This window comes from Podarcis bocagei, assembly GCF_964188305.1.
Source record: "Podarcis bocagei genome assembly, chromosome: 10".
Classification (NCBI taxonomy): Eukaryota; Metazoa; Chordata; class Lepidosauria; order Squamata; family Lacertidae; genus Podarcis; species Podarcis bocagei.
Window position 1 is genome coordinate 48,366,983 of NC_138135.1, and position 24,786 is coordinate 48,391,768.

General features: G+C 44.2%; 1 protein-coding gene and 1 long non-coding RNA gene across 4 annotated transcripts in view; one reads left to right on the forward strand and one right to left on the reverse strand.

Annotated features, from left to right (window-relative positions):
- Nucleotides 1–364: 364 nt before the first annotated feature.
- LOC308596648 lies at nt 365–12,315 on the reverse strand. Its single transcript, XR_014012603.1, has 3 exons — nt 12,040–12,315; nt 11,177–11,308; nt 365–614 (listed from the first exon to the last, which is right to left on the reverse strand). It is a non-coding gene; the product is annotated as an uncharacterized lncRNA (long non-coding RNA).
- Nucleotides 12,316–12,452: 137 nt separating this feature from the next.
- The window catches only part of CPM (carboxypeptidase M), a 34,625-nt gene continuing 22,291 nt past the window's right edge, over nt 12,453–24,786 (forward strand). Inside the window, exons 1-2 of one of the 3 annotated variants that reach the window (XM_081211743.1) lie at nt 12,453–12,500; nt 15,849–16,005. In XM_081211743.1, the coding sequence (XP_081067869.1) occupies nt 12,468–12,500; nt 15,849–16,005 (190 nt within the window). In that variant the 5' untranslated portion in view covers nt 12,453–12,467. Of the gene's footprint in view, nt 12,501–15,558; nt 15,688–15,848; nt 16,006–21,361; nt 21,400–24,786 lie in introns of those variants that run through there. The other 2 variants (XM_081211744.1, XM_081211745.1) reach the window with 2 other exon arrangements.

Sequence of the window (24,786 nt, forward strand, 5' to 3'; positions counted from 1 at the left end):
GCGGAAACTTCCGGCAGGTAAACTGCGCACTAGTAGCGCGTCCCCCCTCGCTGCCACGCCCACTGTGGGGGCGGGGCCTGCTTGGGTCGTGAAAACCCCCTCAGAGCAAACGAGGGGCTATATTTCTCCAGTCTTCTGATTCGTCAGCGGTTGGGAGGCAGGTTCCTTAAAAACAAAGCGGGGGGGGGTCTCCTATACCGTGCCCAGTCGTGGAGCTGGAGTTGCATATATGTGTGTGTGTGTGTATATATATATATGGTGTTGTATTATATATATATATATATATGAATTAAAAATTAGGCAGACAGAAAAGTACTTCGAGTCAGACCGTTATATATAAATAAAAATTAAAAATTATAAAAGTACTTCGAGTCAGACCGTTGGCTACCTTGCTCAGTAGACTCTGCAATGGCTTGCCGTTTGCAAACAGGAGTGTTTCGCAGACCTTACCTGGAATGAACCCGGGACCTTCTGCTTGCGGAGCATGTGCTCTAGCAGCGAGCTGTTGGCCCTTCCCTTATTTCCCAGCTGGAGATTTGCTGGAGCAAATCGGAGGCAGTGTTAAGAGCAGATCATGCAACGTTCGGAGGAGTCAGCTGCTGGATCAGACCTCCCTGTTGGCACACGGAAGCGAAAGAGAAGGCGCTTTTGCAGAAAACTCTTGCTTTCTTGTTCGAGAACTGCGGCTCCAGAGTGCCTTCGCTCCTGCTGCAAGTCCCATGCACAGGCAGCAGGAGGAACCAGGAGTGTGCGACAGGGACTGGCAGCAAGAGGGAGGGACAAACATAATGATGATCGGGGACATTTGAGATCCCACTGACAGAGGGAAGCCAGTGCTGCTGATAGGATTCAAAGGCCCACAAATACATATTAATGATATATTAAGCCTCTTGTCTCCGGAGGATATAGAAGAACAAACATTAGATCCCAGGGACTGTGTAAAGGGCATTTGTCCCATCCTTGTGTTACAATTCAATACATGCATGCATGTGTATGTACTGTATATACTTCAATGTCTGCTTATAAATATAAAGGAAGCTAAAGGACAATGATCCATCTTCCTGTTTCTGGAGAAGGAGTGGAAGGACCCTGTGTTGTAAGTCTGCATTGTACCCAGAGAAATGCTGCTGGGACCCTGGCTGGAGCAAACAGAAAAAAAGTACTTCAGCTTGTGCAACAAGATTTCCTCTCCTAGCATACCCTGTTTGGGGAGTTGCCCCATTACTCTGGAACAGATTGCAGGAGGCATGCAGAAAGAGGCAGTTCCATTGCACAAGTAGAAATCCCACTGCTAAAAGGATGACTTAATTGGGCACAACTCAGTGTGACATTACATGTTTACTTAGAGGTCCCATTCTCTGATAGGGCTTAAGGTAAAGGTAAAGGGACCCCTGACCATTAGGTCCATTTGTGGCCGACTCTGGGGTTGCGGCGCTCATCTCGCTTTATTGGCCGAGGGAGCCGGCATACAGCTTCCGGGTTATGTGGCCAGCATGACTAAGCCGCTTCTGGCGAACCAGAGCAGCACACGGAAACACTGTTTACCTTCCCGCTGGAGTGGTACCTATTTATCTACTTGCACTTTGACGTGCTTTCGAACTGCTAGGTTGGCAGGAACAGGGACCGAGCAACGGGAGCTCACCCCGTCACGGGGATTCTAACCGCCGACCTTCTGATCGGCAAGTCCTAGGCTCTGTTGTTTAACCCACAGCGCCACCCGCGTCCCTCTGATAGGGCTTACTCCCACATAAATGTGTGTAGGATTCCATAATGGTAGCCCAGTCCTCTATAGGCTTACTTGTAAAAAATAAGTCTCACCCCACCTGCCTGTCAAAGTGGAGCACTCTGGATCCAGCCCACCAGCTCCCCACCGCTACTTTACCTTGTGCAGTGCACCGCTTAAAATTAATCTCCATCTTTGCTAATATAAGGACTATAAAGCATACCTTTACTTGTGCTCTGTCCCTGAGGCAGCAATCCTAATCCCACTTCTTTGGGAGTAAATTCCTTTCAATTCAACATGAATTACTTCTGAGTAGATATGGTTAGGACTGTGCTGTTGCATACAGGACCTGCTTGTTATTAGAGATAGATTCAACCAGCCGTTGACTTTTTCATCCATAGAATCAGTAGTTTCTTTTTCCAAATAGTTTTTGGTACAACCTGAATTTGTGTGTGTGTTAAGTACAGCCTTGTCTATCATAAGTAAGAAGCAGGCTCTGTTAAGAATTATAACTGTGTCTCAGATGGATTGTAGAAAAATCCAGAGACCATACATAGTTTAAAGAAATTGAAGGGAATGATTTAAAAAAAGAAAAACTCTGTAAAATGGTCATACACTGTTGCCACAGTAGATGTCACTAAAGCTAAAGTAACATTAACCAACTTCAAAAGTAATACAGCATTACAATTCCTTCCTCCAGATCATAAAGTATAAAATCTCCATTTCTGCCAGATTAGACCAGATGTCCATCTAGTCAGCATTCTACTCTCACAGTGGCCAACTAGATGCCTTTGGGAAACCCACAAACAGGATTTGAGCACAACAACACTCTCCCTCCTTGTTTCCCCCCAGTAACTTGTATTATAGCAGGCTTCCTCAACCTCGGCCCTCCAGATGTTTTGAGACTACAATTCCCATCATCCCTGGCCACTGGTCCTGCTAGCTAGGGATCATGGGAGTTGTAGGCCAAAGACATCTGGCAGGCCAAGGTTGAGGAAGCCTGTATTATAGGCATACTGCTTCCTACACTTTCAGTAATAGCCATTAATAGCTTCATCCTCTATATATTTATCTAATCCGCTTTTAAAGCTATACAAATTGGTAGTCATCACTACGTATTTTCTTTGCCTGTGGAGCAGAGCCTGCAAACATCAAGATCTGCAGGTCCATAAAGGGCAAAACACCAAAACTGGACCTCCACAATGATTAAATTAGGCTGCAAAGTTAATTTTGAGCCCCTTTGCAAGTTGTGTCTCCATACAATTCCATGGAGTTTGAACTGCCAGAATGCTTCAGTTGTTACTTGTGTTAGCAACTTGGACAACCTGTCCCAAAGTTACCGTATTTTTCGTCCCATAGGACGCTCCGTCCCATAGGACGCACCCAGTTTTTTTTTGGGGGGGGGGAAATAAAGGGGAAAAAATTCCCTTTATTTCCCCCCCAAAAGCAGGTCGGGGAAACCGAACCAGGTCGAGGAACAGCGGGATGGCGGCACTGTGCCTCCCTGCTGTCCCCCGAGCTTGTGGGGCTGGCCGATGTCTGCCCAGCACGAGGGGTGCTCTGCTTCAGGGCGCCCTGCCCGCCGGGCGGCAGGCTGCTATCCGCAGCGTGGGGAGCCCTGCGGGGAACTCCCGCAGGGCTGCCTAGGTTGCGGAGGTGTTCCCGAAGCGCCAGGCGCTCTGCTTTCAGGGCGCTCTGCTTTCAGGGCGCCCGACGCTCCGGTAAGCAGGCTGCTATCCGCAGCCTAGACATCCCTGCGGGACCTCCCGCAGGGCTGCCTAGGCTCCGGATGTGTTCCCGTAGCGCCGGGAGCTCTGCTTTCAGCGCGCCCGGCGCTCCGGGAACCAGGTTACTATCTGCAGCCTAGACAGCCCTGCGGGAACTCCCGCAGGGCTGCCTAGGCTGCGGATGTCTTCCTGAAGCCTGGAGAGCGAGAGTGCGCCTGGTGCGCACTGACCCCTCTCGCTCTCCAAGCTTCAGCGAAAGCCTGCATTCGCCCCATAGGATGCACCCAGATTTCCCCTTCATTTTTGGAGGGGGAAAAGTGCGTCCTATAGGGCGAAAAATACGGTAATACAGAAGTTCATTTAAGGTTAGCAGTTTAACAGGTTACATTAATTTATTTGGGCAAATATAGAGGAGCTTTTTGCTCACTCCATATTCCCTTCTTGTGGTACAATTAGCTATAATGAGTTTGTGTTAAACCGTAAGACAATACTGTATTTCCAAGACTTGCTCAGTTTTCCAAAGGACAAAGAAAGACTCATTCCAAAACAGATGGCACTTAGGCCTCACCAAATGTATTGTTTTTAAGTTTGAATGCCAAGATGAAGTGTTCATGAAAACAACTGGCTGGTTTTGTGCATTGCTACATGGCAGTTGCTCTTCTTCTTGTTTCCAGCTTTTGGGATTTGTTATTTTGTACATAGGCCAAAATGAAATACTCTGAAATATGAAATATTCAGTTGAATGCACATACACTAATGGGGGGTGGAGGAAATTTGGACTGTCCCACACGCTGATTTATTTAAAACAAAAATAGCTTTAAAAAAGTTACAGATATATTACAAAAATGAGACAGATCAATATTAGACATGAATACACTTAGGCAAGAATAGCCACCTGCACAAATATAAGATGGAGAACACCTACTTGGCCATGGTTTTGCATTCAGGGTGAACAGCTTGGAGCATGCTATGCAGATGACAATGTACAATCTACAATGTACAATCTTGAAAGACCTACATTGGCTCCCAGTACGTTTCTGAGCACAATTCAAAGTGTTGGTGTTGACCTTTAAAGCCCTAAACGGCCTCGGCCCAGTATACCTGAAGGAGGTCCAGCGCCAAGGGCCTTATGGCGGTTCCCTCATTGCGAGAAGCAAAGCTACAGGGAACCAGGCAGAGGGCCTTCTCGGTAGTGGCGCCCGCCCTGTGGAACACCCTCCCATCAGATGTCAAAGAGATAAACAACTACCTGACATTCCCTGTTCAGGGAAGTTTTTAATGTCTGACATCTTAGTGTATTTTTGGTCTTTGTGGAAGCCGCCCAGAGTGGCTGGGGAAACCCAGCCAGATGGGGGGGTACAAATCATAAATTATTATTATTATTATATTATTATTACAATCTATTTCTGCCTGGCAGATATGAGGAATTACTAGCTGTGAATTAGTGTTGCCGTGGACAGATGGAAATGTGAGAGAGCACAATGAGAAGGCCTTATATCACATCCCTGGAATCTCTAGTGAAGGGATATCAAGTAAAAGGGCTGGGACCTGGGAGAACCTTTTTGCTTGACAGCTACTGTCACAACTCACTTTCTGTTGTTTTTTTACTGGGCCAAATGTTTAATATAATTCTATAAATCTGCTCTCCAGCAAGCAAAAACAAAATGATTAGAATGTAAAACTTTATGCTGGATTCACAGTTATTTCTCAGCTTAATTCTTACACAGACTACAGTAGGGAATAACTTCTGCATGAACCAGAACCAATTGGCTAACTACCATATTCACTCTATAAGACACACCAGACCACAAGACGCACCTAGTTTTTGGAGGAGGAAAACAAGAAAAAAAATATTCTGAATCTCAGAAGCCAGAACAGCAAGAGGGATCGCTGCGCAGTGAAAGCAGCAATCCCTCTTGCTGTTCTGGCTTCTGGAATAGCTGCGCAGCCTGCATTCGCTCCATAAGACATACACACATTTCCCCTTACTTTTTAGGAGGGAAAAAGTGAGTCTTATAGAGCAAAAAATACGGTAATTCTCGAAAGGAAATGCTAGTCTTGATATACCAGTAGGGATAAATCATCAGTGTGCCAGCCTTTCTTAAGCCAACAATTGAGAGGCTGTTGCAGAAGAACAGACATTTTTCACAAATATGATGGCTCTAAACTGTTTTGGCTCTAGTCCTGCAGTGTTTGCAAAGTGTATTGACAAGGTTGCTAGGAGAAAAATGAAGAAGCCATGAACTGTGAAACAGAAGGGAAGTTTCCCCTCCAGAAAGGGTAAGGAATAGTTCAAAAGGGTCCGGTTAAACAGTTAATGAAATGTAAGGGTAGGCAGTATGTCACCCCAACACAACAGAGTGCCTTTTATAAGTGAATCAGTGGGGCATTGTCTGATGGGGACGGTATCATTTCAGACCCTACTTTCCAAACCACCATGAATGGTCTTCCCCAAAAGATATGAGAAATATCGACACCCTGTGTTGGCATAATCATGGAGCATTATAATATAGTTTATCATAGTACAATCTAGCAGAGCAATTCTATACTTGCATTGCTCCAGGTCTGGAGATGTGCCACTACTACGCTAGTGGAACAGCCTGTGCACCCCGTGCATGATCAAGCCCACATGTTGTTGGGGCCCTCATCAGGTTGGTGGGACACTGTCCAAACCTCCTGGCCCTGATACAAAACTCCACAACCTCAAGGCTTGGAAAAAGAGAGACTACGACTGCTCTGTGGCCCAGCTCTCCTATCAGTGGGGGGGTCTAAGAAAACACTTCCTCTGTCACTACAGAAGCAGATCGAGGCTGGTGAAGAGGGCTAGACTGATGTGCTTCACCTGCATCCACCTGCCTGTATCCATCTGCTGCCCCACTGTTTATTTTGAAGCCCTGAAGTACGTAAACCAGCCCTCCTTAGATGCCTATACAGTGGTACCTCAGGTTAAGTACTTAATTCGTTCCGGAGGTCTGTTCTTAACCTGAAACTGTTCTTAACCTGAAGCACCACTTTCGCTAATGGGGCCTCCAGCTGCCGCCGCGCCGCCAGAGCACAATTTCTGTTCTCATCCTGAAGCAAAGTTCTTAACCTGAGGTAATATTTCTGGGTTAGCGGAGTCTGTGACCTGAAACGTATGTAACCCGAGGTACCACTGTATATGCAAGGTGAAAGCTGCAAAGCTGTGCCTAAACTGACACAAACATCACTCCTTGCTGTCATGGGAATGGTACAGTAGTTCAGTTATCATGTTAATTCAGCTCATGGATGTCCTAACCAGAAAGACCTGGGCCTCGGGCCTTTTTTGCAGTGGCTCCCCGTTTATGGAATGGCAAAATTTTCAAGGAGGGGGCCGGCCCCCTCAATATTCTGTGGCCTGCAGTGGGTCTTGCTGGGCCTCCCTCCACCTGCGACAGACTCTGTCCTGCCTCCCTGTGGCCATGGCAGGACTTGTGGCCGGCCACATGACACCACACACGTCGTGAATGTGACGACATGACACGGCACAAAGTTGGGCAGAACCCAGCACCTGTGCTCCCCAGGGAAGCTCACCTGACAAAAATGTTCGCAAACCAGGCCTTTGGCTGATTAACATTTTATATTCCTTTTAAATGTGTTTCTGGGAGGGGGCATTATTGTTTTGCTTTGTTTTTGTTTTTATTACGTCTCTTATGTTTTCATTTTTTTATTTTTATGCTGTGAACTGCCCTAAGACCTTCAGACGAAGAGTGGCATGCAAATTTAAATCATAAATAAATAAATAAATGCAGGATATAAATTGAGTAATAATTTTTAAAAACCAAGAAAAATGTTACATTTCTTAAGCAAAATAACTATATGTTTCAGTAGAGGGCACACAACCTAGGCCCCCTAAAAAAGAGGTCTGAGTGAGTAAATTATTTTGTCTTAATGGTTTGTTAGGACAACACAAACATCTATCATGAGAAAAAAACATTGTCAATAGACGCCATCTGTGTCATTCTTCCTGTACACATTGGTTCCGATAAGTAGATGTTTTTCAGCTTACTTTTCATGATTTCCATACTATCATTTTCCCAGGGGGATTTGTCTCCTATTTGCAAGATTAATTGTTTATGTGGACTTTCCCAGGGTCCCTTTCCCTTTATTCCTCTCCCACTCCATCCCCATATAATATGAATCTCTGAAGCCCAAGAGAACCTTAGCCAAATCAGCATTCCATCTCTGCCCCATTTCCTCCAAGCTGCAGAAATGGGAAAAGTTAAGCTAGAAATGGTTCTTGTAAAAAAAAAAGAATCAAGGCATTGTATCTTAAGAAAGACCTGTGACTTTAGGATAGTGTTTCCCCCCACTATATCACTATGAAATACTTGTGGTATTGTAGGCATTTAGCGCCCATCTATATTTTATGATCATTTATTTTTATAATACTCCAGTATCTTTATATGGTGCAGGCATTTATTTGGTGTAGACTATTATTTCAATAGCCTGTGAAGGTGCTGGGCCATAAGGAGCAATCAAACATCAGCATTAATCATAGCAGTGTTGGCTGTTTGCAGTTTAGTTGCGCTGCAGAGAGCTTGCTGGGGAGACCACGCATTACAAGGAACTCAAAAATAACTTTAACAAGGTTTTAATAACAAAAACAAAAACTCCTTTTACATTAAATATATCAACAAGCATGACCCAACCACCAACCCATCCCCCGGGGTACTGAGACAGCTAGGTGCTGCTCTTTATATGCTATACCCAATTGCTGACACAGCTTAATTAACACAACTTAACAGCACCTGCTATACTCCTTCACAGCTGTAAAACTGGGTCATATTATTTGCTCTGGCCCTTAAAGACATAGACATCTTGTGGAACAATAATGAACTTTCAAATTTAAAGAGACCATTCAACAAGCAGGTGGCACAGCAGTTAACTAAATAAATAGGATAGATAGACATTTGCAAATACACTACAGCACTGTCCTAACCATGCCTACTTGGAAGTAATTCCTATTTGGTTACAGCGGAGCAATGGAATAGGGTTAGTATTGCAGCCTGTGCATTTACCGTGGGCAGGATTCAGGTAATGTGCCCCACCAGCAGAAGCCCATGCAAGGGCTTCCTGCTAGTGCAATGTGGCTTTCCCATTCCTGCACCCACCTAAATTAACTCTGGGAGGGGTCAGATTATTCTGTCAGGCAAGCAGAATTGCTTGGGCTGACTGAGCGAGCTGCATAGTGCTATGTTGAATTCCTCCCCATCCATTTGAAGAAGTCCTGTATAGATACAACGCACAGAAACTAGAAGTGAGAAGGTATTTTGTAGGTAACTAAAGTTTGCACCAAGGGACGCAGGTGGCGCTGTGGGTTAAACCACAGAGCCTTGGACTTGCTGATCAGACGGTCGGTGGTTCGAATCCCCGCGACGGGGTGAGCTCCCGTTGCTCGGTCCCTGCTCCTGCCAACCTAGCAGTTCGAAAGCACGTCAAAGTGCAAGTAGATAAATAGGTACCGCTCCGGCGGGAATGTAAACGGCGTTTCCGTGCGCTGCTCTGGTTCACCAGAAGCAGCTTAGTCATGCTGGCCACATGACCCGGAAGTTATACGCCGGCTCCCTCGGCCAATAAAGCGAGATGAGCGCTGAAATCCCAGAGTCGGCCACGACTGGACCTAATGGTCAGGGGTCTCTTTACCTTTACCTAAAGTCTGCACCAGAGATGTCACACAATCTGTTTATAATTGGAGCACCATGTCCCATCAGCTATACGGACATATTAGTTTTGTTTTAGTTGGCGAGTGTAACCAGTGGAACATTCTCATGGATAGAATGTAAAAAAGAACGATTCTATCCTTAGTGTAGGCTCATTGCTGGGATAGGATTGTACCCAAACTTCCTTTTTCACAATGCTTGTATCCTCTTGCTTTGTTCTTTTCTGCTGAGCTATTAGCCAGGTCACAAGGCTGCTACTGATGAGTTCTTTTTTTAAAATACAGATTTTTAGAAGTATACTGAGCTTTTCACCACGGCTGGTGGCTTAAAACAAAGAATACACACAATTCTGAACATAAATTAAAACATTGGAGAATAAAACTTTAGAACACCATTCATGTCATGAGGGCCTGAAATAAAACCGTTTTAAACCTGATGTCAGAAATTTAGCAGTGAAACTTGCACTGCACACTTCCACGAGACCAGCCAGTAGTTGGGTCCGAAGAGGAAGTCAGGATCACAAGACAAATGAGGCTGTACAAAGGGCAAGCTAGGAAGCCAGAACACACCAGATCCTGTAAAGACCTCATTGCTTGAGCAATGCTCAGCAGGAATAATTTACTCCTGGTGTCCCCCCAAAGACATGCCTGTGGGCAAAATGGGAGGACTTCAAAGTACCGTGTGGGGTGTTTGAAAGGCCCATGCTGGTAGGAGACACAATCAGTTTCCACTGGATATATTCTTTTTCCATTTTAACAGCTGCTTCGATGGAAAGTGCTCCCCCCTCCTTGAGCAAGGGACACTTGGTAGGAGTGTGCTTTGCAAACTTTAAGCTCCTGGTTGTTCCTTTGAAGCCCCGTCCTTACCTGCCACACACCTGATATTACATAATCACGTCAGGTGTAGGGTGGGTGGACATGGTTTGGCCAAAATGTCCTTGCAGGTCAAATGAAGAGACCTGGCAGGCCAAATTTTGTCCACTGGTCTGAGGTTCTCCACCTCTGGGATAGATTATGAGACCTGCAGGTATCATATCCAGTAGCACTGCCCAGCGGACGAGATATCAGGTGTCCAATTGTTATTTATATGTGCAACAGGTACAAAAAGGAGTGCTAGTTTTTCATCAGAATTGCTGAAAGCACCAGAGTCTGACAAGATCAGAAGCCCCAAGATATCTCTTTCCCAACCTCTATCCTCCAGATGATGTCCTCGTCTTCCATAGGCCCACCCCACACATTTGTCTTTGCCCACACATAAAATGATACCCCACTTTTTAAACTCAGGCCCATGCACCTAAACTTACACTGCTCTGGGGACACCTGGCAATCATCTTCTGTTTATCAGGTGAGTGTGCTGGAATCATCATATGCAGTTATGTCCATGTGGTGTGGTAGATTACCTTATCTTCCCCATCCTGACCACAACATTAGTTAATCAGATGACCAGCTTCAAGCTGCTAGTTGAGACTTAGCAGCACTGCATTGTTTTTCTAGAACAAAATGTAGGAACCCCGCACATCTGTCCGACTGCTCTATGCATTCCTTGTAATTCGGCTAGAGTGTGATTGGTTAGGCTCTCTTTGTGTGTCATGCACCCAGCTCCAAGCATGTATGCTTGCCTTAACTCATCCCTGCATGGCATGATAGTGATCCATCATTCCAAACACTAGAAAAATATTTCAATACCAGATATTTTTAGCAGGAAGTCATTTTTAATTGCTAGCCTAGCTGCAGCAAAGGGTTGTGCAAAATACAAGTTGCTTTTTCACAGCTGGATTGAAACGAAGAGGTTCTACATCAATCAGAGGGCTCCCAGTATAATCCTTTCTGGTATTTTGAGTGGTATCGGGGTTTGCTCCTCATTGTCTTGCACTAATCTGTGTGCGTTTCTCCTAAGTATACGCTGCAATGGTATTTATGATAGCCTGATCCCTCCTATAAGTTCAGTTTAAGAGGAATGAATGGAAAAAACTGAACGGCGCCGCTTTTCATAGTATATCGAGGACATTTATTGAGTAAATGAAAAATTGGGTCTACACACCCTACCTTCTGTTGCTGTTTTCCAGCTGGCCATCCTCATGCAATAGTAGCACATTGGGAAGCAGAGTCCATGGACTGTGAATTCCGCCTGGTCAACCTATTCCTTAGGCAAGCTGATGAAATGGAGCTGAGTGACCTCTGAAAGAAAAGCAGAAGACTATGTAAAGTCAGAAGGAACTCCCAACAAGAAAGGTAATGGGTGATGGTGTAAGAGGTGCTCTTTACATGAAGGATGGTGACCAGTCTACTTTATTCAGAACAAACCCTTAGCACAGATAAGGCATAAAGAAAGCCCACCAGAAACCTCTCTCTTCAGTGGCCTCAGGGCACTGGTCTCTAGGGCTCCCGGGCTTATAAAACCTTAACTAGAACTGCTCCAGGCTCTGGTGAACTGGAACACATAATACATAGACTAGTATTACAGATGGGTTTGTAGTCCAACAACATCTGGAGGGCCACAAGTTCTCCAACTCTATCTTCACAATCTCAGGGGATCATATGCTTTGGAGCAGAGGATAAAGGAGGCCCAATGAGATTAAAATGTCACTGTAAGCATAGAATCTATTTAAAAGAACAAAACACTTGTACTGCACTATAAACAATCACCCAAAAATGCCAGTGCAAAGGAAAATAGAGTTTGCAGGCCGCCTCTGCTAAATGCCTACATGTTGAAGAGGTGCTGCTGAGTTAAGGGAGATGGGTGATGGGGTGTCAGTCTCTAGGTGTGTCCTAGAGACTGCTGGATCATCATTCCCAAGACCTAGAAGGTTCCTCCTTTCCAGAAGCAGTACTAGCTGTCAGTGGCACCCATTGGGAAAGATGATGCACGATTGGGATGTGCTGGGAAGGAAGGGAAGCAAAGCACATACCATGTGGAGTTTTCCAACAGCTGACAACGTGGGAGCACTGCTCCCACAGCTGGCCTCTGGCCTCCACCTGTGGGTTCTCCATTCATGCCCTCTACCAACTGAGCGAAGGGGTTTTCTCATTCCTTCTCCAGGCATCTGGCTGTATATGTTGGCCTGGTTCTTAGTGGGGCACTGCCTACATATTTAAGTGGGAACTAAGAACTAGTGGGTCTTTCCTTATTTAAGGTGGTTTCCTCCCCGGCTACCTGATTGTGCAGAGTTCGGTGTGTGTTCTAGGTTCTGTGACAACATGGGGGAATTCTCTGGTTGCTATGAGTTCACCAGTGTGTTCTCTGCCTGGGTGATATGATATGAAGGCATCATCAGTACACAGTGATATGAGTGGTAAGTGGTGCAGGACGTTACCATGGACGTTGCAAGCATGACCCATGTCGCTGCTACAGCACCTCTCATTTCTTCTGGTATGGTTTTGTTTTCTACTTTGCTGTTGGGTGTGCATAGGATTGTGTCTATGTTATGCAACAGAAGGCTGATCTAGATGTGTAATAGCAGCCAGGGACTGGCTGGATAAGGAAGAGTGGTGGGAACTGCCTGGCCAAGAGTCCCCCAGGGAGGATACAGAAGAAGACGACTTAGATCCTGGTGGTGGGACACTGGAGAGCAGTCTGCAGAAGGGATGAGCTGAGAGGTGCTAGAAGCAGGAGGTTTGAGCCATCAACGGGGGATCCAGAGAAGGAGGCCCTTCCAGGGCAGGGTTAGAGGCTGAGAGTCACAGTGTGAGCGCAGACTCAGATAGAGAGGAATCAGAGGTTACCCTTGCTACACAGCAGCAGAACAGTCTCAGTCTTGCTGGCTCTCCTCCCCATCTGATACTCTACTCAAGGAGAATCCTGCATGTTGCTGAGCAACGGGCTAGACAGGCCCAGAAGAGGAGCCCACTCCCTTGGCACAGCCTTCATCTGCTTTGGAGGGGTCCAGAGTGAGAGTCTAGAGGGGGCAAGGGCGGGGCTAGTGGTCAGTTTCAGCAATGTCTCAGCTGGGTTAAGATGAACCAGAGGACTCTACTGTGTTGTTATTTTCTGCTAATAAAAAGCTACTTGCGTCCTGTGTCTTCCGTGATTCCCTGCCTTGTGGTTGACCTGGGCTCGCTTGACAGCTCCTTGACACAGAGCAAGACTTTAGGTTAGCTCTGTATGTTCTGCAACTTCCCTCACTCGCAGCTACTCTCTTTTTCTGATTCATCACATGGGGACAGACATTCAACTTCAAACACAGAGATTTCTTTGGATAATAAAAGCACTTATTTTGCTAAATCCATACCTTGGCAACCTCTGCTTTGTTGGATATTTGCCTCATATTTCCAAGCCTTAGGGCTTAGAGTATTCATGGCAGGTATTAACAACAGTAGCATGCAATCTTATCTCAGTGTTCTAAATGCATTCTAATTCTCACATGTGTTCTAATCTACAACCTTAGAAAAAAATGAAAGGCACTCTCCATCTGATAACTCTTGTATAAAAAAATGAAGTAAGGGTTAACCTTCATGTTTCGTACGCAATGCATTGTGGACTAGATACTTCATACTGGGGAATATGAACATCTGAACATTTAGTATGCACCTTTTAAAAGTGCCTTGATATGTGTGTGACATGCAGATAAATTATTCATCCCACTCCTCTTTCTCAAGTATGAGTAATGGTTCGTTGACTTAGCAAACAATCAGTGAACCTTATTTTCTGCTAGGATGCCTATAGCAAATGCTGGCCCGCAAACAGCCGTCGGACAGAGGATGGAGCAAGCTTCTTTTCTCCTGCTCCAGAAGCTAGGACCTGAACCAATAAATTCAAGTTACAAGAAAAGACATTCTGACTAAGCATCAGGAAGAACTTTCTGACAGCAAATGTTGTTCACCAGTGGAGCATACTCACCCTGAGAGGTGATGGACTCTTCTTCCTTGAAGGTTCTTAAGCAGAGTTTGGATGGCCATTTGTCTTGTATAATTTGGTTGAGACTAGACGACCCTCAGCTCTACAGTTTCTAGGATTCTTCTCCAAGAGAGAAACCTTTATTGCATGGTGGATGAAATGAAAATGTCAACCCATTATAAGGCTGTTAGAATTTGCATTTTTTTTCATGTGTTGGGGATCATTTAAAATTAAACTACCGATATCAGAATGCCCTTATACAAATGGTGTGACCTCATTTAATAATTTGCAGAGTTCTGGTTTTTTGTTGTGCCTCAAAAAGGATACGGGAGAGCTGGAGAAAGCACAGAAAGGTGCAAACAAAACGATAAAGGGCTGGAGCAAAAGGGGCTGTGAAGGATATGCTGTTTGGGGCTGTTTTAGCCTAGAAAACGATTGAGTAAGGAGGGCAATGATAAGAGGTTGGTGGTGCAGGGAAAGTGGTAATATGGAAGTTTCTCTCTCTCTCAATACAAGAACCTGCAGTCAGCCAATGAAGCTGAACGGTTAGAGATTCAAGACAGGCAAAAGGAAGCCCTTGCAGCAAATAGTTAAAATGAGGAACTCACTGCCTCAAGATGCGGTGATGGCCTCCAACCTGGACAGCTTCCCAAGCTTGATAAAACAAATTCATTCATTGCTGTTTATGGCAAACTAGACAGCACGGCTCTGTTAGTGCCTCCTGCAACATCACAGCCTTGGAATGCCTGCTGCTGAGGAAGGCGATTGCGAGAGCACACCATCCCATGCATGTTCGGCTTGTAGGCATCTGACCAGCTTCTTTGGGAAATGGGGATGACGGACATTTTGATCCGGAGGGCCTTTCTTACGCTCTGTCATCTTTCATGTGAAAACTAATAGCAAGGTATCAATGGGGGAGAGGGGCGGCGACGACAATGACACGGATTTGGCCCTGTTTGGTTTTTGTCAAGAAACTAACGCAATCGGTGGTGGAATGTGTTTGTGACTTGTGGTGGAGCTGGGCAGCTCAGTTGGTTAGATCATAATAATAATAATTTATTATTTATACCCCGCCCATCTGGCTGGGTTTCCCCCCCCCCAGCCACTCTGGGCGGCTTCCAACAAAGTATTAAAATACAGTGGTCTGCTAATCATTAAAAGCTTCCCTAAACAGGGTCCACGGTCGCAGGTTCGATCCCTGCATGCAACAACTGCATGATATCCCTGCATTGCAGGGGGTTGGACTAGATGACCCGGAGGGTTCCCCCTTCCAATTCTATGATCCACATTAGTGAAGAAGCGCGCCAATCCCCGGCAGCGGGGCGTGATTCAACTCTGTCGCTTGGGAGTGTGCCGGGGTGGTCTCCCTGGAGGCCTTTCCGGCGCCTGCACACGTAGCAACTTGCCAGCCGCGATCCTTTCCGCTCCGAGGTTCCCTACTTGCCCGCCCGCCGGGCGCACAGGCTGGTCGGAGCTTGATAAAGACACGGTGGGAGTGAGGGGCGGGTCTCCTCTCACGCTTACTGGCTGCCTCCGGCGTCACTCAACGAGGGGTTGGCCCAGCGCCTCTTCAGGAGCGCCTGGAGCAGCGCCCGGGCTCAGATTGCGCTCAGGAGCGGCGCGAGCAGCAGCTGGGAGCGTGGGCGGCGGCAGCAGCAGCAAAGCGCGCGACGAGTGCCGTCGGACTTCCAAGGAGGGAAGCGCCTTTGCTGCTGCTTCTGAGGTAAAGGAGGCGCTGTGGGGAACTTGTGCCACTTTTGCCTCCGGCGCTGAGGAGGAGAAGGCAAGGAGCACCAGTGTCGCCTTAGGCTCTCTTATCTACCCTCTTCACCTCCCTCTCTTCGCACTGCCCTGACTTTCTCGCTCCTCTTGCTTCTTTTCCAGGAGATGGGCACCCTCAGCCTCGTGCTCCTGCTCCCTTTGGTGGCCGCGCTGGACTTCAACTACCACCACACGAAGGAGCTGGAAGCTTTCCTGAAGGCTGTGCAGAGGGACCACAGCAACATCGCTCACTTATATAGCATTGGCAAGTCGGTGCAAGGTACGGCTCCTGCTTCTCTCGCTCTCCTCCTCCCCCAAGGGTGCCAACTTGAATAATATTTTTTTTTTTGGGGGGGGGAGCATAGGCGCCGACTCCATGGGGCTTGAGGGGGCTCGAGCCCCCTCAAAAAAAATTTTGGGGGGGCTCAGCCCCCCCAATAATCTCGGGCGGGCGCCCTTCCAGCAGAGCGCCGCCGCCGTCCCCCGCCTCCTCCTCACCTGCTCCTTCGCCAGCCAGCCAGCTGCGCGCCCTAATCGGAGGCACTGCCGGAAATCCCGCGAGAACAGGGGAATCCCGACTGGCCACACCTCCCAGCCAGCCAATCGGCTGGCCGGGGGGCGTGGCTTGCCCTATTTAGGGCCAGAGCCACTTTATTTGCATATTCATGAGCTTATTTATTATTCATGAGCTTTCCCGGGCCCCCCCAATATTTTTTCTAAGTCCGCGTCCCTGGGGGGGAGCAGGTAATCCCCAACCTTGCATAGTCAGTAACACCCACACCATTTCAAAAGCAATGCCCACCAAATCGGTGTGTGTGTCTTGGACCAATTTCATTGGGGGGGGGGAATGAAGGGACGTTGGTCCCTAGGAGTTGGCTCCTATGCTCCCCCCATAATGCATTCGTGAACCAAAGGGGGAACTTAACTGGCCTGGGTAGGGAGAGAGGTCTTAGCTGCCAGTCATCTCCCCTAAAAGTACAGGTTCGTGGGCTGAAATGCCAATCGGACTTAGTGTGCCACATGTCAGTGGCTTCTTCCAACAGAGTGAGCCACGCCCAAACCCCCATGAAATCTCAGCAGTGGGGTTTTCGGCAGGACCTACCCAAGACCAACCTTTTCTAGTCAGAGTCACCAATTTGTTTAGGGCTGGGGTGTACATTTTCTGTACGCTCGAATGCAGTATATTTTAATTTCTCTGAATGAACCGTCTGGCATTCAAACTGTTTTGGATGGGTTGGTGGGTATTTCTGCCATTTAGCCCATAACTGGAATGATTAACTACTTAAAATGCACTTTGCAAGACATAGGCCTTGAAGCTATTTTTAAAAGATACAAGTTCCACTTTAACACCCCCCCCCCAAGGACCCTTCTACATTATTATTTGTCTTTATAATGCAATCAACATGCAATTAGTACCAATTTGTTTAGAGGGATCCAGATATCTTTTCTGCAGCTAGCACATTTTGCTGTGAGGGAAAACAACACTTTCAGAATGCCCACATTACATTTTCCTTGGCTAGTGGCTATTGATAATTTATCCCACTAGAAAACTTGCCTATTATCATTCAACATACTATTTGGAATTACGTTGTATGATTACTGACTAGTACCTGCCCTATGATATCAATAGCTGGTAAGTGGCACCTCTCTCCATGCTATTCTATGGAATTTCAAAATAGCAATTGCTTAGGTTTAGGTATATTGTATACTTGTTCTGAAGGCAGTTGCTTCTACAGGTAGATGTACTGTTTGAGTATGGTACAGCTCATATACACTTTTGAGAGAGAAGGCAGAAACTGCGTGGTGAATACCTCCACTTAAGCAGTCCATCTTAATACTTGGTTAAGACGTACATTTCAATCAACATGGCAGAAATTGAGTAATCACATTTACTATCCTAGCAAACAGACGCATAAAGATCAAACCACCACATTATGCTGGGAGAAGCATATCTGATATTTCTCTCTGTGTGTATGTGTTGTTGTTTTTTCTGAAATGCAGCTGTGGAAGACAGGGAACCTGCATTCCCAGCACCTACTCTTACTAAAACAGAACAGATGAAAGGATTAAACCTTGGCTACTGCTCTGAACAAATTTGTAGCCCCACATTATGAAGTGGAAAGACAGGATATTAAATCATGGGCTTCCTTGTGTAATGTGTTTGTCCTCTAGATGTAGATTAGATTAATGTGTTTGTCCTCTAGATGTAGATTAGTAGATTAGGTGGGACAGCATAATTATGACATTGTGAACAGGTGTCAGTGCCGGTTTACTTCAAAATTTGAATAATTATTCATCACAATACATAAGAAGTTTGCCAACAACTGCTCACTGACAGGTAATTATTTTTTATTTAATGAGTTGTAGCTTTTATCTCAGCAAATAAACTGCTGTCTACAGTTAATACATGGTGACTTTTTAAAAACACACTATCTAAATTGACCTCTACATAAACCGATGAGTTCTGGTTGGCAGAGTACTCTGTCTGTTTGTTACGCTGCAGAAAAACCCATTTAGGACCAAGTTATTTGTACTTGTGCAAATTTATGCTATGCTCCAACTAGTGTCATAGTAAAATTAAGACCAAATAGTTTTTCCTTGCCTAATGAATGACAGTTATTCTAAGAGAAACAGCATAAAGTTACATTCTTGAGAAGTGCATCATCTGTCCACATAATCCTGTTTAATCTGGGTTTGCTAGGAATAATCTGTAATTGCATGCACGGAGGCTTCTCAACAGGAAGAAGCAGCTACTGTGATTTTGTTATCATTTTGGGTAGAAAATGTTAAAGGGAAATATGCACAGTTCGTATTTTGTAACTGTTCAGAAGAACAATTGAATAACAATAACAATAACAGCAACAATAATTCTTTTATTGCTTATACCCCGCCCATCTGGCTGAGTTTCCCCAGCCACTCTGGGCGGCTCCCAACAGAATATTAAAAACACGATAAAACATCAAAAATTAAAAACTTCCCTAAACAGGGCTGCCTCCATATGTCTTCTAAAAGTCAGAGCGTTGTTTATTTCCTTGACATCTGATGGGAAGGCATTCCACAGGGCGGGCGCCACTACTGAGAAGGCCCTCTGCCTGGTTCCCTGTAACCTTGCTTCTCACAGTGAGGGAACGGCCAGAAGGCCCTCAGAGCTGGACCTCAGTGTTCAGGCTGAACGATGGGAGTTTGAGATGCTCCTTCAGGTATACTGGGCTGAGGCAGTTCAGGGCTTTAAAGGTCAGCACCAACACTTTGAATTATGTTTGGAAACATAGTGAGAGCCAATGTAGGTTTTTCAGGACTGGTGTTATATGGTTCTGTCAGCCGCTCCCAGTCACCAGTCTACCTGCCACATTCTGATTAGTTGTAGTTTCTGAGCCACCTTCAAAGGTAGCCCCATGTAGAGCACATTGCAGTAGAACAAATTTTATAGTAAGATGCAGGTTCCTTTACATTTCTGAACAAGTGGCAGCTCTGTGATGGGAAGCGAGGTTGAAGAGATAGTGTATCTGATTTAGGCATGCCAGTCACAGAAGTTGGTACCTTATATTCCAATTAAATACACATGTATGTTTCTACACTAGAAAATGCCATTGCTTTATTGAAAAACACTTAGTGCTTATATCTTTCAGTGGCTTTGAAAATTACTTGGCCTGGATGATTCTCACCCTCTGCTGCTGATTCTAAACAAAAACATGGCAGAGTGGCACATAGAGTTTTATGTGTAGGGTTGTGACTTCCCTGTGCTTCTATTAGAGCTTTTTAATAATTCTGACATTAGTGTTATATAGTCTAGGGATTCTGAAAAAAAGTTGGTTAATTGTAATGCAGAATCCTTCTGCTTCATGATTAATATCTGTTGAGATCATGATACAAAAAAAGGAGTTTATTGGAGGATTATGCCATAGTCATTAAGTGAGCAACATGCTCACTTTAAGAAAATATGACTGTAATCTTTTTAATTGTAGTTCTGTCAATCAAAGGTGTTTGAATGCGTATATAACAGGCATGTACCAAGTAATATATACATATAAAATACACAGGTAATAAACAATGCAAAATTCCTCTCCAGAGGTTAAGACCAATTAACCCGCAAATAATGTATTACACTTACCTATTGTCAATAATTCAACCAAAGCACAACTTAAAAAGACATAGGCACATATCCATTTTAATTGACTTCCTTGATGTTAATTGTTTTTGCAACAGTCTTTGGCTTCTTGTCAGAGATGGCTGTGCCAATTCATTTGTCTGCATGAATTTCTTAAAATCAGTCTGGGTCCAAAGAGGCAGAAGGAACTGAACCATGCTTTGGAGGTCAACAGTGTCATTCAAATTTTGTAAAATAAAAGCTTCCAAATATCTTTTTTTCTAATTCTCAATCAATGTACTCATTAATGCATATCAGTTGATGGTGTAGCTACAGCAGGGCACAGGGAGAAGTGGGATTAGGAATGACTAAGGCCCTTACCCTTTGCAAATATGCACATCCTGAATGGTAGTGTGCAGATATGGGTGAAACTCTAAATAAATGGCATATTCAGAATACATATTTTTAGTCCATTTGATTTCAAGTCCATCTTTTCAGTGAGCAAGTGACCAGCAGGGAACTCTTTATTACTGCAAGAGGGAATGCCCTTGAGATATGGGGATGTGCTTTTCTGCTTAAATTGCAGAAGAATAGTTATGGAAAGTGTGCATGAAGGCAGTTTATTTGAATGCTTCTGCATTAAAGGTTCCCCCATCATACATGAGACTTTGGCTTTGTTATGTTGGTCACACTGTGCTTCCAGTTCCTGTACCTACCTGTCCTCTAGAGGTGGCATACAAACTATTGCTTTCCTTTTCCCCACAGAAGAGAATGGCAGTTTTCCACATGATCACCAGTGTCAGGAACGGGAGGTGGGGTATCGTTGTTTCCCAGCTGAATAAAGCACTGTAGTGTAGCATTTTACTTTCTCCTGTTTTGCCAGTCGGTTGTATGGTGGAGGCCAACCTTGTCCCTGAGCCCTAGCAGTGGGCACTCAAGCTTCCTTTGCCACCTTCTTTGCATCCCTATTGCAGTTCCTGGATCCATTCCTTCTCCTCTGCCCATCGTCATGAGGTATTTTGATGTGTGTATGCCTAAACAAAACCTTGAATTTTGCACACATGTTAAGAGCAAACTCATTTTCTATGTACAGGCCCTTTGGGAGGCAAAGCAGCACCAGCCACTCAAGGGCAAGTTTTCAGCAGGCTGTGGAGATCCTAATGTTTCAGTAATACTAAATATATTTAGCAAATAAGTGAGGGCAATGGGACCTAAGAACACCCCAGTGAGGGCTAAACATGCTTAGTGTTCACAGTGTGCTGACTAACTGTTGTGGGGGTGGAAAACTAGGGGGGAGTGAGAAATAGGTTCTATTAAACAGAAGTTCTATGAAAATACATGCCGAGCTGGAGCCTTGAACACTCAAAAAGAGTACTCCACATTGCAATAATTTCAGGTCTCAGTTGTAGTTCATTCAATAAAGAAAATGTGAGTTAAGTTTCCTGCAAAGCTGATCACATTCTCCTTCTTTTCCCCTCCCCACCTTTTACACCTTAATTTTAATTGCATTTACTTGGAATGAATGACCATGGAAAGTGGTGGGTCATAGTTCCAAATAGATATGGCTGGAATTGAGCTGCGACTCAGGTGAGCCTTGCTAAAACAACTTGTACACCTAGCTGGACCCTGTAGAGGAAGGATGTAATCTAGGTGTGATTGCACCTCTAATGTTTTGGTGCCCATAAATATTCATTACACACCCATTTGCTTTGAGAAACAGTACATTACTTTTACCCCTCATATCAGCTCAATAAACCATTACAATCTGACCCAGATAACTAACTCTTCAAGAGTGCTGTCTGTGTCTCTGCTAAGTACAGGGTGTTGTCTGGCCGCAATAACTGTTTCATGATGAAGCGTCGTTTCAGCTTCTCTTTGTTACTGCTGAATTTATATGCGTGATTTACGAAGATTGCATTTTATTACTACTGCCGTGCCCTTGGTATGGAATAAGCAGAGAAGCAGGCATAATTTAAAACATTTCAAGGGTTCCTCCTATAGCCTGGCTAGCTTCCTTTTTCCCATTAAAGGGAATTGTGGAAATGCTGCTTTTGGTTGTTACATTTGTGCCCTGTCTTTCCACCAAATGCTGCTAAAATAATAATATAAATATTGGATTAACAAGAGTTCGTGCATTTTAGTACTGGAATGTTGAAGGTGAATTTTAATATGTTCAGTTTTGATCATGGAACATCATTACAAGGCGCTACATCTTTACTATACTACTATTGTGAAAGTTACTATCAGTACAATGTACTGAAAGCATGGTGTGTGCGAAGGTGTCCCAAAATCAATAATGGGGGGGGGAATACCTTTATTAGAACCTACCAAAACATCACAAAATAGTGAGCAAACTTCCAGGTTATTCAGATCCCTTCATCAGGCTGGATCAGATCTGCAAAATACTAGGAGGGGTACATAATATAGTGGCATTGTGTTAGAACAACAAAAGTTTGCAGTTGAGTCTTCTAAATCTGAAAAACTCCTCCCAGGACAAGTTCTAATTGCTGATCATAGGTGCTGTGTATGAATGTTGAAAACCCATCTCTCTTACCAAGAGCCAGAAGGATGCAAAACAGAGAGAGGGTCTTGCGTGACTACATAGTGAAGGTTTACGTCCTTGGCTTAGCAGGCACTAACATATTGTGAACATCCTTAACTGGCCATATTCCTTCCACACTAGCCGGGGAATTAAGTCCTATGGAATTCAGTGTGACTTACTTCTTAGAAGATATGCATAGAATTGTTCTATAAATTGGGCTAAGATTGGGCAAGCTTTTTAAACCTAAACCTGATCATGAAAATTGCATAGAGTTTTAACATAGAAAATGCCCAAGCAGATCCACACTCTGGGACTGAAGATCTGTGTCAAACTTTCTCTATTCTTTTCAATGGGTGCCTTCTGTGTCACACTTTTTAATGCCTGCTAAGAGCTTTTCCATTCCAGGAAGCTTATGCAGGCAATTAAGGGTACATTCCCCACAATGATCTGTTGATGTTTGTTTTTAATTTCCTTTTGCTTCTAACTTGTTTTTAACTTTTTATGATGCTATTGTTTTGTTTTGTTTTTATATTGCAAACTGCTGTGATATATTTTTATGATACAGTGGTATGTAATTTATTTCTTTAAAAAAAATGAATACATATAATTACTGCTGTCTTTGAAAACAGGCAGAGTACATTCGCTTAAGAATCTTCACTGCTCTCTGCAAGATATTTTAAAACGTCTGTTGGCTTAATAGGTACAAAATGAGCCAGCAGAGTAAAAAAAAGTTGGTAATATGTTTACTCATACATAAATATCTGACTTATGCAAGGAATCTTCTGTAAATCAGAGGAAGCAGATGTTGTTTTTGAAAACAACTTTTGATTTATGTACAACTGTAGCCTAATTGTAAGGAATCGGGGTTATTTCACTGCCCACAGAAAGCCTTTACCACCTCCATCCTAGAGCTATGTTTAGTTTCCAGTGGCTAAAGTATATATATATATATATATATATATATAGAGAGAGAGAGAGAGAGAGAGAGTGTTATAGAACATTATGCCATTTTTCCTTTTCATAGCAGATTGGTTGTTCTTCCCCTTTTATCGTTGTAACTGCTTTGACGTCTTTTATTGACCAAGCAGTACATAAATTTTGTTAAATGAACAAATGGTTAAATAAATCTGTATTGGAAGCAAAACTCCCATTGACACCAAGTGGGAGCTTTCCTTTGGCTGCAAATAGCAGTTGTGGAGGTTAAGTTGGTTCAGGAATGCAAACTGTTTCTTTGCTGCTTGTTCCTTTGCTGACACCATCATTTCCCCAGCCCCCTCCGTTTCCCCTCTTGTGACAGGGAGGACTTTTGCCTGTTTTGCATAAGGGTTTTCTGCCCTATTGAGTCAAACAAAGGCAGAGTGACAAACCTACTTTAAAGTGTAGGAAGGAATTGAGAGCAGAGCACATGGGGTGGTGAGCTTTAATCTTTCATATCCCTGTTGCAATTCCAACAAAAATCTCTTCCCACATTCCTCTTAGAGCTTGCCAGGGGGAATCTCCCTTTTTCTAAAACTTTTCTAAAACTCATAGCCACATGGATGAGGATGAGTTTTTAGGGCAGGGGGATTGTGGTAGTGGGGAGTTTAAATCTTCAATCTCACACAGACCTCAATTCTGATTAAACTAACCATGCCCTGCTCTTATTATTTTTTACACCCTAATGTTCTTTCTAATTACAAGTTTAGCATGGCATCTACCTTAGCGTTTATAGCCAATTATAATCTGTCTTCTCTTTTTTCTCTTATGTCAGCAAGCTTCTAGTATTGATATAAATGACTGTCACTCCTCAGTATCCTTTCTGGAAGTACTGTATCTTAGATTTCAGGTCACTGTGTATGTTATGGTAGTTTCACTTACAAAAACCCACCTTAGCCCTATGACCACTCCTGTGTCGGTTTGTTTTCTTAGCACAGCAGAATCCTCTTTTGGTGATAAGGACTACATAGATATTGAAATAGGTAAACATGCTTAGTAAACTTAAGTAAGTAAGTAAACATGCATTAGATTAGGGTAGATGTAAAGGGATGAAGACCCTCGTAAAGTATTCTGGAGACTCTCAAGCTGATATGCAGACAGTTTCATTGTGACGCAAAAGTTTGGTAATAAAAACTAATAAGTAGCGGAATGGTTAGGAAAGTTACATCTCTACCAAATACACTAATGACTAATGAAACAGTCTCACTGCACAAACAGTGGCCCGTAGTTCCTTTTAGTTATAGATAGAACTTAATGCTAGATCAACATTGCTATTTTCAGTGCTTTCGTTTCCCAGAGGAATGAAAGCAAAGTTTGTCCTGATGTCTGAAAGAACATCATGTTTCAGGTGTCTCAGTCCTTCTAGCTTAATAGATACAAAATGAGCTAGCAGAGTAAAAAAAAATGTTGGTGATATGTTTACTCATACATAAATTTCTGACTTAGCCCAGGAATCT